The 16454-nt window shown below is 41.3% G+C and overlaps 1 protein-coding gene across 1 annotated transcript; it reads right to left on the bottom strand.

Annotated features, from left to right (window-relative positions):
- Positions 1 to 7403: 7403 nt before the first annotated feature.
- Positions 7404 to 15666, bottom strand: LOC127218779 (schlafen family member 13-like). The gene is given in 5 exon segments (XM_051179757.1): positions 7404 to 8804; positions 8944 to 9667; positions 11008 to 11160; positions 14611 to 14823; positions 14826 to 15666. Coding segments are annotated over 5 exon segments (2724 nt in total). The 5' UTR covers positions 15664 to 15666; the 3' UTR covers positions 7404 to 8008.
- Positions 15667 to 16454: the final 788 nt, after the last annotated feature.

Below are 16454 nucleotides of genomic sequence, written 5' to 3'. Positions count from 1 at the left end.
GGGAAGCCCAGAGCATTGTGAATGAATCCCAGATGTTGAACATGGAGCTGCTTGCACTGCTGGAACGTGGTTTTGCCTTGTCCAGACTGTTGCTGTGCCCCTGCTTCTTCCCTCTTGAAGTAAAACAGCTGCTTATTCTTTGATATTGTAGGAACACACAGTCGAGAAATTTTAAGTCTTTTTAGAAAGGAAATTTTAGAGTCTTTAAGAAATTTAAACAAACAAACAAAAAAAAAAAAAAAAAAACCCTGGATTTTGAAAATGTATTAAGACTAAGGCACATTATATATTTATAAATGTTTTATATTATGGTGTCTTTATTAATGTGTAACCTAAAAAGATAAAAGGCTAAAGAGTTAGGGCCACAGCTATGAGCATCAAACACTAAACACTAGAAACTGGGATATTCCTGCCTTATGATGCAGCAAGACAATGACCTAAGCATATGGCCAAGAGCCTATAGAATGTCTCTCCTTCCCAAAGGTCTATTCAGGCTAACAGAACCTGACTTCAGATTATGTGTCTAGCATCCTTGACTTTTCTACTTTAGTAGCTTTAGCTATTTTGATAAGCTGAGTCATACAAGAAACAGTTATATTCTGTAATAGTGCACCATGAAAGGAACAGGAAAAGTAAAGTTGCCAGTCTCCTTATGAACTATATTTATGAATTAAAGTCTTGCTTTCATACAAAAAGAGCTTCAATTCAAAATTGTTATTTTTTTTAGGCTAAACCTAACAGGGATAAAAATGCAAATACTAATCTTATAAAGGCCATTAACTTAACTGTGAACTGTTAAAGATTATTATGACAAGCAAGTCAGTCACCTTATAAATTATCAAATTCTTTAATGTGCACAGAACTATAATTGTAGTCATGCTAAGTGCAAATGTAATTTGTTTACAGGAATAAGTTTTATTTAGCCTCCTGTATGTGTTTTCAAGGTTAAGACTAAAGCAAGTAGCTAAAAACAAAGTTTACTTAAAATCTGGCAAAAATAGATGGCCCTCAAAACCTTTTTCAGAGATCTGTTGAATATGACATGTTTAATGGGAAAAACAAAACAAAACAAAACCTCCCTGTGGCAGACAGAAATGCCTAGAGGCAACCCTAAGGTCTTCAAAGAAGACAGATGGAGCACAGACCTGGATTGTGGCGATGCTAACCACTGGGAAGAAACTTCTCCATGCCTCACCTGCTTCCAGGGTCCTGCAGAAACTGTGGACATTGCTGGGTTGACTGTCCCACTCTGCTTAAGTCAAGGAAGGCCTATTTTCCCGAGTTCTTCATCCATAGGAGAATCTCAGGCCCTCTGGGTCCATCAGCTGAAGGCCTGTGGTGTCCTGTGCAGCACTTGAAGATGTACTGCTGTCCTGTTTAATAGCCAAAGACCTCCGAACCACAACAAAGCCATCCAGACCACGGCAGTCTACTAGGGTAATAGTCCTGTTAGCTGGTAAGTCTCTGTCATTTTAGTCAATACAGAGGCCCTGCTATAATGTATCCTTCTCAGATCTCTGATGGTGTTGATGGCTAACTGTGGCTTCATCAGTTTGGCAGCAGAAGGCACCCACCCAGGTTGCAGCTGCCCCGGGCAGTTCATATCATAAATGGAGATCAGGCCTTGCTTTTCTACAACTGTTAGGTTTCCTGATGAAGAAGGCAAACTTACAGAATTCATATTAAAGGATAAACAGGTTTCAGATTAACTTTTCACTATTCCTTTATGTAAAGGAACTTGCTTTGTAAATGACCGTTCTCAGTAATCAACCACCTGTGTCTCATGGCAACTGGATAAAAAAAGGTTTCAAGTTTACATAAGTTCTGATGCTCTAAGAACATGTTCTAGAGTGTTTAAAGGTCTGAGGCTGTGAAAGCCTAACTAAGTTTCAAAGATCTAAGGTGTATGAAAATGAAAATGCTTCAGATTTCTTTCCCTCTCTATGCTATATGGTTATACTAATATTTCAAATATTCAGAGTTTTAACATCCTCAACAGTGTTCTGATATGCTGGTAAAAGCAATAATTGCTATTATTAGTCACAAGCTCAAAACTCCAAATTTCCTTTTGTTGTCTTCTAAGTATAGACTTGAGGTGCTTCTAATCAGGCTAAAAACATCTCTGTCCAATCCATATCTTCGGCTCTCTACACAGAGAAAAGAGTGTTCATGTTTCTTAACACAAAGCCATAGCTTTTTTTTTCCTTCATTTTTATTTCTCTCTCTCTTTTTTTTTTAATGATTCCAAGGTGTGAGTCTACTCGAGCTGTTTTACAGATACCTGTTAGCTGTTTTTTCTACAATGTATATTTCAGTACAGACTACAAACAGTGGTGATGCTAATATATCTAAAAAAAATTTTTTTCAAGAGAGGGTTTCTCTGTGTAACGGTCCTAGCTGTCCTGGAACTTACTTGTAGACCAGGCTGGCTTTGGACTCACTGAGATTTGCCTGCCTCTGCCTTCCAAGTGCTGGGATTAAAGGTATGTGCCTACACCACCTGACCATCTAAAACCTTTTATCTATTTTTGTAAACTAAAAAAATCCATGTAAGCTTCAGGGAATTGAGGGAGTTGTAAGACTTGGATCAACCTCTTAGAGGTCAAATGGGCTCCGGATAAGTACTTTTGTCAGTCAACAGTCTCAAGTTTCCCCACCTGTTTATTCCTGACTGTGGGATTTTGCTGTTTCTCTCCTGGTCTTGGGACTCCTTTCCTTCCCTAGCTACCAGGAACATGAGCTTGAAAGTTACAAATGCAAGATCTCCTTCAAGTTCCTAAACTTTAACTTCAGTCCCTGGTCTATATCTGTCCCAGCAAGTTTGTACTTGCCTGACAGACACCATCCAGGAATCTGCTGTTGACTACAAACTGCTCCAGATGACCCTGGACTTGCTGAAATCGGATGTGAACCAGTCCAGCTGATGTGATTGCTCCCTGCCTCTTCAGCTGGGTCAGTGAAGCAGATGCTTCTGATGAATGCCCATTCCCTGAATGCTCCATCACCTGAATCCTCTCCTGGCTTTTGACTAAATTTCCAGCCTCCCTGGGCCCTGACAATGACATCTTAATGTTAGCAGGAACCAGTTACAGAAGAGAATATGTTGCTCCTTGTCCTCAACAAAAAGGATGGAGTGTTACTTCAGAAGGAAACTTCCTGGCATGGGGGCAAAATGGCTACCTATAATGCCTATTGGCATTCCAGAAATGGTACCTATTGAAACCAAATAGACCCAGATCTATCAACAGGTAGGTTCATTTGCTGAAATAGTTTTATAACATGATAGGGCACCCAGTCTACTTTATGTAAAAGAAGGGGGTTATCATATGGCTTTAAGAAAGAAGTTTTTCTTTTCTTTTTTGATTTTTCAAGACAGGGTTTGTCTGTGTCTCTGTGTAGCTTTATAGACCAGGCCTGGCCTTGAACTCACAAAGATCTGCCTGCCTCTGCCTTCTGAGTGCTGGGATTAAAGGCGCATGCCACCACTGCCTGTTGGAAAAAAAATCGTTTCTATGCAAACCACTCAGGAATAATTAGAGATAATCTGGTTGTATTAAAAAAATATGCAAAACAGGGGAAAATAAATGAAATAAATGACTGGTTCTCTGTTTCTCATTCTGATTTCCAGGCTCCTCTTAGATAGTGACTTGACGTCAGCCATCGCAGGGCCTTTGGCTCTTCTGTTTCTGCTGATTGTTATTGGCCCTTGCATCATTAATGCCTCAACTATATACATAAATCCCCACCTAGGTACCATTAAGCTGATGATTATTACATCCCAATATAAACAGGTACCCACCACTGAGTCAAGGATTTGACACAACTTGGGGTTGTGAGGGTGTGATGGCTAAAGTTATGTTTTAAGTTTAAATTACTGTGCTTAGGACATATAAAAGAAAAAAAAATGCCTCTAACCTGTAAGTCCCACTCATCCAAGGACAGATGGAATGCTGGGGTTCATGTAAGATAATAAGTGTAATGTTTTCACTTCTGTAAACAAGCATGGGTGCACCAATTTCCAACATGTGTGCTTGATTACATGCAGGCAGGAGGTATGTAGGCAGGAGTACATCAGGATATGTGCTTGTCCCTGATTGGAAGAAAGTGTGATGTACATAGACTTGTGTGTTTTGCTTTATAAACCTCTGACTAATGTAATTCGGGCCATCCTCTGGGAATACCAGGAATGAACACGGACTGTATCCATGGACCTTGCTTTAAATTTGGCTTGAAATTGTGGCAGTGGTCTTATTCTCACCCAGTGGGGTTAGCACATGGTGCTGGAGCGCAGAGCTTATATCTTGATCCACAAGCATGAGGCAGAGCTGAGAATGGCATGTGATTTTTTCTTCTTCTTTTTTTCTTTTTTGAGATAGTTTTCTCTGTGTAGCCTTAGCCATCCTGGAACTTTCTCTGTAGACCAAACTGGCCTTGAATTCAGAGATTCATCTGCCTCAGCCTCCCAAATGCTCGGATTAAAGGCATCCAGGGCCACATTTGCTAATCTGTCCCAAACAGTTCTACCAACTGCAGACCAAACATTCAAATACATGAGCCAATGGGGGCCATTCTCACTCAAACCATCACAGGGCCTACTCCTGAGCATGTTTAGTTAAGGAGTAGATACCTAAAACATGTTTATTTTAAGGACATAATTTAAAAAGAAAAGTTGTTAGTCATACTTTTGGGTGCATTTATCACACATGCCATACTGGTGTGATGGACAGGAAGACTTTTGGGCTGTTCAACTAGAATCACACAAAGTTTTGGCTGAAAATAGATATACTATTGTTCTAGGAGTCTATCGCGAGGGTGCCTGCCTTGCTTATGGCAGTCACACCTAGTTACGTAAGGAATTTATGTCTGAGTTTATTCAGGCCTTAGCCGATCACTTTTGTACCATAAGTCCCATTTATTGCCATTTGGCATACTGGCAGGCTGCTGGTCAGCCCAGGTCTGACTTGCCCTTGGCCAGGAGTGAGGTTGGGGGCAGGGCTGCCACTACCCCTTCCCCAGGAATGTGAGTGTTCCTGGAGGGCCAGCTCACAGGCCATCACTGAAGAAAAACCGAGGTGCAGACAGGATTCCAATCTCGACTTTGGGTTTGGAGCTGAAGCCTGGGATGGGAGAGTGCTGCCTCCTGGGTTTGGAGGTGCTTTTCTTTGTCTCCTCCCTCTTCTCTGAGATTTTGACTGAGCTCATTCTTTGGGAAGAAGGTTTCTTGGCTTCACTGCCACACTGGATCCATCTGGACCTGTGGGCTTTTATTGGAACTGAAGCTGTAGCTCCTACTGTTGTGGTATCCAGCTCTAGTTTCTCCTCTCCTTTCCCAACAATCCTGGGAAATCCAGGGTGTTGCTTTATTTCCTAGGTAGGGAGCAATTTGCAAGAATGATCCATTCCTGAACTGCCTCATGCTGACCCTGTAAAATATCTATTATTCCAATCATTCAAAGGTTTGGTGAGAACCTTTGAAAACGTCAGCCATATAGTGGTGGTACACACATTTAACCCCAGCACTCAGAGGCAAAGGCCAGCCTGGTCTACAGAGCAAGGTTCAAAAAAGCAAGGTTCCAGGACAGCCAGGGCTATATAGAGAAACCTTGTCTTGAAAAACAAAACTAAACTAAACTAAACAAAAAACCAACCAAACAAAAAAAGCAGAAAATGTCATTTACAATTCAACTAATGAGGCTGGATTCTTCTGTCTTTCACAAGTTTATGTGAAAGTTTTGTCTTTCAAAACTACAATATTCTCAAACTCCTTTGTAACCTTTTCTTTCTTTGAACCCTATCAGAAACTCCTGTTTCTACACATTAATAAAGCACTCTTATTAAATAAAAGCCAGAAACTTGTAGATTGATTCCAAATACAGTGAATACTAAGGTACAAAGAAGAACTATATCTGAAATCACCAACAGCAGCAGATTCAAGGTAGGAAGATGAGCAAATGTAGACCATGAAAATGCTGATAAAAAGAAAGCTATATTGCCATGTGTCTTAGTTTGGATTTTTATTGTTGTGAAGTGACACCATGACCATGACAACTCTTATAAGGAAACATTTAACTGAGGTGACTCGCTTATAGTTTCAGAGGTTCAGTCCATTACCATCGTTATGGGGAGCATGGTGGATTGCAGGTGGTTCTGGAAGAAGAGCTCCCACATCTTGCAGACAACAGGAAGTTGACTAGGACTCTGGGTGGTATCCTGTGCATAGAAAACTTCAAAGCCTGCCCCCCACAGTGACACAGTTCCTCCAACAAGGTCATACCCACTCTGACAAAGCCATACCTCCCAACAGTGCCACACCCTTTGAGGTTATGGGGACCAATTATACTCAAACTACCATACTATGATAATATCAGGTAAAATGGAAATCAAGGCAGATTACATGAAATCGGGGAAAGGATGTCCTTGACCAGCCTTCCAAAGCATCACTTTACCTTTGCTTCTCCTTATCTCCTGTATCATCCATTACCTAAGAACATCCCCACTGCTCCAATGCCTGCTGTCTGACTGCTCTCCACTCCTGCAGAGTTTGAATCAACCTTTCCCTAGGAGCTTCTTCAGATTTTCCCTCCTCTTCTGGTTCTCCCTCCTCCTCTGGCTCTTCCTTATTTTCTGGGTTTCCTCCCATTTGGGGGCAGGGTTTCATCTTGTGTGATTTATTTTCCCCTCCCTTTATTCTTTGCTTCTTCCTGTCTCTTTGTCTTTGAATGGAATTATTTCAAGAACTGATCTGACTGGGTTTTTTCTTTTTTCTTAAAAATAAAACAAAACAACAACAACATCAACAAATCTGGAGCATTACAAAGAACAGACCTGCAGACACACTGCAGAATTCAAGCGCAGTGTATCTATCCTTCCATTGGCCTCTTAACACCAGGTGCCTTCGAGGCTGCAGGAAAGCCAGTACTTAGATGGAAACAAGGGCCAGACTATCCACTACTACTTAATAGTATTATGTTTTTAGTTTCTATTTTTTTTTATTCTATGTGTTTTCACATCATGTATCTTAATTCCATTTATTCCCTGTCCCTTCACATCTGCCCTTCCCCCCCACCCCCCGCCATGCACCCTCTCCCCAAATAAAACAAAATTGAAGAGAAAAAAAAAAAAAAAGGAATCTCACCATGGAAGCTGCAGTGTGACCCAACAAATCGTGCTATATACCCCTTTGTCCATACATCTCTACTTGCAAGTGTTCCTTGCAGAGTCATTCATTGGTCTGGTTCAAGGCCGCTGGTCTTCACTACATGTTCAATGCTGAGCCCCCACTAGGACTCTTCCTGGGCAACCCTCCGGCACCCTGTGTTGTGGAGATCCTGCAGCTTTGTGTTTGTGGGTCAGGTTCCTTCATGTGCTCCAGGAGATCATAGATGAAGTGGATGATGGGGTGGGCCACGTCATAACCTTGGGTGTGGGCCTGGCCAGCTGCAGGGATGGTCTTCAAGATTGGAAATGGGGACAGCTCTCCCATACTCACAATTTTGGGGCTGGCTCACCCATATCTGCACTAACAGGTTGGCTGTATTGTGCTGCGCTGGCCAGGTGTAGGGCCTGCTCTCCTGGGTGTTGCAGCTGGTAGGAGGTCAGGGACAGCTTTTATCTTTATCCTTGCAAATACATTTAATTTTCATAAATGTATTTACCAATTAAAAATGGAAGTCTGTCTTAAAAATAAGATACAGCTTACTATATTGCACTGTTTTTTATCTAACCACAAGGATTGAAACTATCCTTGTGGTTTCAATATCGTCACAGAATGTGTCATGTGCACATTGTTTTGCCACTCTTTTCTTCAACTTTTGTTTTCAGCATCAGGTCCACGGTTAGTTTCAGTGTCCAAAGGTGATCTTTTTGTCAGCATTTTCTAAAACTACAAGACAAGAGTTTTGTTGTATCTGTATCTGTCTTCTTGTACTGAATGGCTTCAACTAGGTTTTGCTTTCCTATCACCAGTGAATGAACCTAGGACCTTAAGCATCCCATTCAAGCTACTGAGTTACACTGATTGGGTAGAACGACCAGGGAACCTCAGAATATACAGATGTTTCCTTGCTCTGGAAGCCAAGCAGAGCAATAGGTTGCTGGAAATGTCCCGCTCAACTGCATGGGGATCAATACCAAACACGATGCTTCTTTCCAGGCCGGAGAACCGACGGATGCTGTCAAACATGCCAGGAGGATAGACAGACGCATCATCCATCTGAGACACTCTTCTCTTCCTCATTTCACTCAGGAAGTTATCTTTATATTTATCCTTTTCCTCTTCCGTGCTGAAGAGTACAGCAATATCATGGGGAGAATAGCCATTCCTCAGGAAACAATTGCACTCATTTGCTACATAGCTCACCATTTCTTTCAAGCTCAAGTATTTGCACTTAAAGCTGCCTGAGATGCCATTAGCCCAGGTAAACTCATTGAGTAGCTCCAGAGACTCAGCAGAGATCCTGGGTGGAGGGTTATTTCTGATTTTCTGTAATTCCTCTTGTAAGAACTCAGCTATTCTATCTGCATTGCGTACCACTCTTGTGAGTTCCTCCTTATGTTTCTGTCGTGAGTAACATGGCAGGCCACTCCTATGAGTGTGGCTGGTCTGAAAATAGTCCAGAAAGATCCAGAAAATTCCAGGATGCCTTTTATCTCTTTGAGTGATGGCACTTGCCTTCTTATACCAGTTCCCATCTTCAGTGCGGAAATTCTGGGCTTCATCAACAATGATGTGTTGGATCATGTTTGTCTCAAGCTCATCTTTCATGAAAAGTTTCCGGGTCACTGCCTGGCAAATATTTTTTGTCCTGTAACAGTGAAAAAGTCATTAGGTATTTCTCATCACATGCCCAGCAACACAAAGCACTGCTAATTTCCAAGAATCAGGGTAACTAAGAAAAATTCAAACAGATTGATAACACACAGACATAAGATCCAAACACTTACCTGATCAAGTCCCTCAAAAGCTGATTTTCACAGATGTAGAGAATGCTATTTTCTTCACAGCGGAATGTGTTTTTGATCTTTTCCATGATCTTCATGGCCATGACTGTCTTCCCTGACCCAGGCAAGCCATGCACAAATAGTTTCTTGTGTTTGTGGAGATTTTTTGAGAGTATCTCATATTGTTGGACTGTAAGAAGATTCAAAATTTCACAGCCAAGCTGGTCACTCAAGAAAGATCTGAAGTTGAGCAAGACAATCACAAGGGCCTGCAGCAAGGTCTCCATTTCCCGGGTATTTGCAAGGTTATAGGAGTGTGGGTAATCTATGGATGGGGCTGACACCCTACTAGTGTCTACAATGCTCTTGGAACTCAGGCAGAGAACCTTGGTCATGACACACACCTTCCCAGTGTAGCCACCAGTGTTCACTAGCTTCTGCTTGAGAGCAAAGGCAGTACGGGTACAGTAGTCTTGTCCCCCCTCATCCTGCTGCTCAAGAATGGTATAGAGGGTTGGGGTGGTCTCCTCTGCAATCAGCAGAGCATCACAGATGACTCCCTGCTTCTCCTCCAAGTCTAGGTCCACAGCCCAGCTCCTAGAGAGGATCAGCAGACCACAGTGGACAGAGCGCATTTGCTGACTTATTAAGTTCTTTAGTCCCTTATTCTGTGAGCACAGCTTCTTCCAAAGGGATTCAGGAGTGTATGTCAAATATCCTGGTGACACTGGACATGGAAAGAATAGACAAGATTTCAAATAAGTGTTTGCATCATTCTGTATGACTCACATGTTTAAAACAGAAAATTAAGTAGATGGCCAACACAAAACAAACTCAATGGTATTTTTGGAGTTTCCCCCATCATACGCTTTGTCTGGTTATATTTCTTACCTTACAGGCCCTTTGCTTATTTACTATAGTTTTTGATTTTGTGTTCTTATGGTGTGTGTGTGTGTGTGTGTGTGTGTGTGTGTGTGTGAGAGAGAGAGAGAGAGAGAGTGAGAGAGAGAGAGAGAGAGTGTGTGTGTGTGTCTGCTCTGTTTGTGTTTCTTGTTCTTTTTGTTTGGTTCTCTTTCTTTCTTTTCTGTTTGTTTTTTCCTATTCTGGTTTGTTTGTTTTAGTTGCTTACTTGTTTTATAATGAGAGAGAGGGGAAAAGATTGTTGATTTGAGTGGGTGGGGAGGTGTCAAGGATCTGGAAGGAGCTGGAGGAAGGGAAGCTGTGGTCAGAACATGTTGTATGCAAAACATCTGTTTTCAATAAAAATTAAAGTTATAAAACATTTTAAAATAAAAAAGTGAACTAAGCTCCTATGTGCAGAATATATGTGCAGAATATATATCCCTTTTAACTCCTATCTCACCAGGCTGATGGAATGATGTGGCTTTCCCATTATCTTACAGAAAAGTCTCTGCCAACAAAATTGGAATTTATTAAGCCTAAGGAAGTGCAAAAAATAAAAAATCTGTGCAGATTCCTTTGTGGGAGTTTAAAAGCATTTCTGATAAGCTAAAAAGTGAAAAAGAGTTCAGGTAAACTAACTTTGAAAACGGACCTTAGACCATCTTAACACATTAATTATCTGGGCCTTCATACATGTTTATATATCCACAGGATGTCTCTGTATCATATCTGATGAACAGATCTCACATATAGTCAGAGCTAAAGGCTGACATCATCTATCATCTGAAATTATTATTTCGTACCAAGACCAGATTCACTGCCCTCCTATTCCACCATGTGAATGCCTGCTTGTGTTCTTTCCTCTGACCCTCAGAAGCTGACTGAAAAGGTCAACTATATCATTGTGCTCCCAGTATAAGACTTTGGCTATGGCTGTACTGGTTTAGTGAGTTCCGAAACCTTGAGAAGCTAACTCAAATGCGCATGCTCAAGGCCTGGGACAGACGGCTGCTGTAAACTCCTGGTGGGGTCCTTGACCTCTACATATTTAATATCAGATTTTGCTAGTTACGTGCTAGATGACTTCAAGAGAGATTTGCAGCACTGGTACAGCATAAGCTTGGTGATGTTCTTTCTCTTAATGGAAACACTAGCTGTTCATACCTGGAAATAAATGCTTTTGGAGATTGACTTTGTGCTCCAGTCCTTTCTTAGAATACACTGGTCTGCAGTGTGGGGGGCTGTTGGAGAGATTCAGCTGACTCTCAAAATCTTCACATAGGTTATGGAGACCAGATGTCTGATTGGAAGCTGCCTCTGTGTGGCACAGTGAATGAAACCCATCAGAATAACAAAGCATAGGCTCTATTGCGGGGGGGGGGGGGATTGGAAGAACATCACAAACTACAAAGAAGTTAAAGCTTGATGCAGAAGGTAATATCAGCAATATAAGCAGCCCTGATGGAGAGACCGAAGTCCCATCTGTATGACAAAAAATCCAATTGAAGGCTCTGGGGACACAGTGACTCCTCTGACATCATGGGTAGCAGCAGAGAGGAGGTTCACTTTGTCACTTCACTGGGTGCCAACTGGAGAGAGAACACACTGTTTGGAACTGAGCTACCAGAGGTCCTGATAGCAAAAAACAAGCTCAGATCAGCCTGCCATAGTTCAGGCTAGGAGACAGCTGTGAAAGGTAAGCATGGGGCAAGGACAGACTGGCCACTGACATGCCAAAAAGTTCAGGTAGTAGGAGGCTAGACTCAGAAAATGAAGCTTGGGGCTGGAGAGTTGGCGTAGAGGTGGAGAGCACTAACTGGGAGGAGAGGCAGGCAGATCTCTGTGAGTTTGAGGCCAGCCTGGTTTACAGAGCAAGTTCCAGGACTGCCAGAGATATGCAGAGAAATCCTGTCTTGAAACACCAAAAGTCAAAAAGTCAAAAAAAAGAAAAAAAAATCTTGTTGTTCATTAGACCAAAATGAAATAAAACTCTAAACTCTAAACCGAATGTCATTGATGAAATCAGGAACTTAAAACATTCACATAACCAAATGAAAACGAAAGCCGCAGTTATAGGAACATTTGGAACATATCAAAGGCATGTCTAATAGGGGAGCTTATTCCTATGAGCCATTACATGGAAAAGCCACAGCCACCTCAAGTAAAAAAATCATGGAATTTCAACTCAGAAAGAATCCAACAAATAAGAACAATCCAAGCTCCAGATTAGCAGATGGCAAGAAATAATAATCAGCAGGGTAGAAATCAATGAAGTAGAAATGAAAAAGAATGAGTAAAACAGACCTTTCAAAACATAGATAGGGTTGATAAACCCTTAGCTAAACCAACTAAAGAAAGAAGAGATAACATTATAATAGGCATCAATAAAATCTAGGGGATCATCAGGGAAACCTATATTCTAAACAGGTGAGAAAATGAGGGTTCTGAGTCAGAGGAGAAACCCTGGACACATAACAACTACTCAAACTAAATCAAGATCACTGAAGTGGCAGCTGCCAACATGAAGCCAAACCCCTTTCATTTCGATGCAGCTTCTCACACTTGCAGAAGATGGTGGTGTCTCTTTGCAAAGAGTTGAGGCAGAAGTACAGCATCCCATCTGTGCCAACACACAAGGAAGATGAAGTGAAGGCCAGCAAAGAAAAGCCCAGAACTGGATGGATTCATTGTTGACTTCTACTAGACCGTCACTGATGAATTAATAGCAGTGTTCCTCAAACTAGTTTGTGAAATAGAAGGGAAGAAACACTATTAATTCACCCCATAAAGATGTATTATTGTCTTGGTAGCACAATCACAAAAAAACAAAACAAAACAAAACAAAAAAATCAGTCACTCAGTTTCCATGATAAACTCATAAAGAACCTGCAAACCAAACTTAACCAAACACTGCAAAGATCACCTGCCATGATCAAGTTGGTTTTATTCCAGAGAGGCAAGGGTGGCTTGATATAGGCAAATTAATAAAGGCAATGTGTTACATAACTAGAATCAGGGACAAAAATCACAGATCATCTCATTAAATGAAAAAAAAAAAAAAAAAAAAAAAGCCTGTGTTGAAATTTTACATCCTTCCATGATAAAATCCCTGAAGAAACCAGGAACAGAAAGAATAGACACCAACATGATAAAGCTAAGCCTTACTTTATACTAGGTGAGAAATAACTAAAAGTACTGCCTTCTCCAAAATCAAGGGCTCACTTTTATTCAAGGCACATGTACAAACTGAACAGAAAGAAGTCAATCATCCCCATCTGCAGATGATCTGATCCTAAACGGAAAGATCTCAAAGACTAACAGTGAGCTCTTACATTTGATAACTTTTAGCAAAGTATCAGTAGTAGTCAAACCAGCTTTTCTATATACCAATAACAAACTTGCTGATAAACAGATCTGGAACATCTCATTAATGACTGCATCAAAAAATCCCTGGAAACATACCTAACAAAGGAGGCAAGAGGCCTCTACAGTGGGAACTTTAAAATACTGAGGCAGAAACCAGAAGAAAAAGCCTCCTATGAAAATGGCTGTCACTAAACTCAGTCTAGTGAGTCCATACAAATCCTATCAAATCCCAATGATGTCTTTCACAGAACTAAGGAAAAAAAATCCTGAAATTCACATAGAAGCACAAAAGACTAATTAGCCAAAGAAGACTTGGCAAAAGGAGCAATAGGGTCCAAACAAAATATACCATATCTAGTACAGGTTCCTGATTCCCAGAGTTGGAAACATGCTAAACTTTGGCACCAGGTGATCATTATTATGGAGTTCCAGCAAATTACAGTGGAGGATTTTAAATAATATGTGTGTAAACATGAAATCAGTTTTCATGGTACTGGTGAGATGGTTCAGAGGGTGCTATGGTGGTTGGAAAGAGAATGGCCCCCAAGTGGAGTGGCACTATTGGGAGGTGTGACCTTGTTGAAGGAAGTGTGCCACTGTGGAAGCGGGCTTTGAGGTCTTATATATGCTCAAAATACTTCCCAGTTTTTCAGGTCACTTCCTGTTGTCTGCAAGATGGAGGACTCTCAGCTACTTCTCCAGCACCACGTCTGTCTGCACGCTGCCATGTCCCACCATGATGATAAGGACTGAACTTTTGAAACTGTAAGCTAGCCACTCCAGTTACATGCTTTCCTTTATAAGAATTGCTGTTGTGGTCCAAGTCTTATCCACTGCACTCTGGATATGCTGACCTCTGGGATTTCTCCAAATTTGGGAAACTTGACTGCATAATTTGGGTAATGAGGGACTGGGTTCACACTCTTCCCTAACTAAAACAAAAGAAAAAAAAAAAAAAAAAAAAAAAGGAGTTGCCATAGTCATGGTGTCTCTTCACAAAGTAGAAAGTCTAACTAAGACAGGTGCTTGCCTCCAGGCCTAATGGCCTGAGTTCGATCTCTGACACCCACTTGGTAGAAGAAAAAGTGACTCATGTTTTAAGAATTTTCAATTCTTAAAAAAGATTTATTTATTTATTTAAGAAGAGGGCACCAGATCTCATTATAGATGGTTGTGAGCCACCATGTGGTGGCTGGGAATTGAACTCATGACCTCTGGAAGAGCAGCCAGTGCTCTTAACCTCTGAGCCATCTCTCTAGCCATTTAGATTTCTTGTATCCAAAAAAGCATAAAGATACAGAAAAAGTTGGTATAATGAACTCAGATTTTTGGAGTGTGAAGGATACAGAGGAACTAAAAAGAGGCAGAAAGGACAAAGAAGGAAGATGTCTGCCCTCTTACCTGGACCAGCATCCACCATCATGCCTACCCATTCCTTGGTGGTCAGGCTGCAGATACCTTTCTTCTTGTCCACGATCCATGAAGTGGGAGGTTTGGAGAACACTGCACAGCAGAAAGGCTCCACTCTGATCACACAGAGATAACCGTGCAAGTTCCCCTTGTCAAACACATCTATGACTCTGGTCTTATGAGACACCTTTTCTTCAGATGAAGAAAATGGAAAACTGGCAACTTGGATATCACTTCACTTACCACTCTTTCCAAAGAGCTTCGGTCAACATTGTCTTTTGGGCATCCCAGGACCTTCTTGCTTTTGTCATCTACTCCAATGAAAAGGTAGCCTCCACGGGTGTTTGCAAATGCAGAGATGTACTCTGGAATTTTACTTTTTATATAGTCTTGGACACATTTTGTAGAGAATTGTTTAAACTCTATAGATATAGATTCAGGGAAAGGCAAGCTTTGACCATACTCAAGTTTCTCACTTTGGAAAATTTCAAAAGCAGGATGTGATTCAAGGCTATTCTGATACATAGCTCTGGGGATTTTAGTGGGTGGAGCTCCTGCGTCAGACAGGATACACTTGGCATTCTTCTTATCATTTAGAAATGTGAATGCCTTTGTTGAATTCATGGTAAACACAGAAGTTCCACATCTATACCACAAGGAAGAATTTTGACTGCAAATGCGATGCTTAGCAAAACTGTCTTCAGGGCTGCAGCTCCACGATTTAACAAAAATGTAAAACTGGTTCCCTCGTTGCTGGGTCTCAAAGAAAACCTGAAGATCAGAAGGGTAGATAAGCTCTCTCAAGGACTCTTCCAAATCCAGTCCCATCTCTACAGGGTGATCAGTGTTGTTGGCCATTTGTATCTCAAGCACTCCGCCTCCAGAGTTTAACAGAGCACAGGCAGCCACTGCAATCCTTGTCTTCTCCAGCTTTCTCTTCATTGAGTCCATTTTCTTTCGGTTTTCTTCCCCAAGAGTCACTCCTTTTACACGGATGACCAAGTCTGGGTAAGACTGTGACACCAAGAAGGGATTTGTCTCCATGTTCGTCCTACAGTCAAACAATCCAAACACTTGTTTTACCTTTATTAAGATTAATTCCTTCATGCCCACAATTCATTCATCTACTTACTGAAAAAATTTAGTCTAAGTGAATAGATCCTGTCAAAGCAATAAAATATCTTAGAAATTGTTTTGAGGAGGAATGAAAGTAGAGCTTGCCATCACATGTGATATAGGCTATGGAAGGAAAAACACATTAAAGAGGTGTCTGAATCAATTTGGCTATTAAACTGTAGTTAACTAATGTTTCCAGGAGGAGACAATGTCACCTATTCACTGGTATTGTTAGAGTGAAGACATTAGCATTGAGGTACAGGAGCAGGAGGGATCAGCTAATGCAAGGGTGTGCCCGCGGCATGAGATTTCACAGCTTGGAACAGATTCCCAGTGCATTTTGGGGTAAATAGAGAATATACTAGCAGGAGATGTAAAAAAAAAAAAAAGGTCATGAAAACCTGGAGAGGTAGGAAATGAACAAAAAGAATTCGGTATTGACAGGTGTGTGTGGGGGGGATGGAACACAAGACCACCTGCTGTGATTTTTCAGGTATATAAGCTGCTGACAGGGGATGCAAGTTGAGATTGGAAAGTCTTATATGATTTTGTGAAATACCAGGAGGTGGTGGTGCACGCCTTCAATCCCAGCACTTGGAAGGCAGAGTTCAAGTCCAGGCTGGACTACAGAGTGAGTTCCAGGACAGCCAGGGCTATACAAAGAAATCCTGTCTCACAAACTCCACCCCCTAAAAAAGATTTAGTAAATGACACAACTG

Source organism: Phodopus roborovskii, unplaced genomic scaffold (assembly GCF_943737965.1).
Source record: "Phodopus roborovskii unplaced genomic scaffold, PHOROB, whole genome shotgun sequence".
NCBI lineage: Eukaryota > Metazoa > Chordata > Mammalia > Rodentia > Cricetidae > Phodopus > Phodopus roborovskii.
The sequence above is the reverse complement of the archived record's forward strand: the minus strand, read 5'-3'. Positions and strand labels throughout refer to the sequence as shown.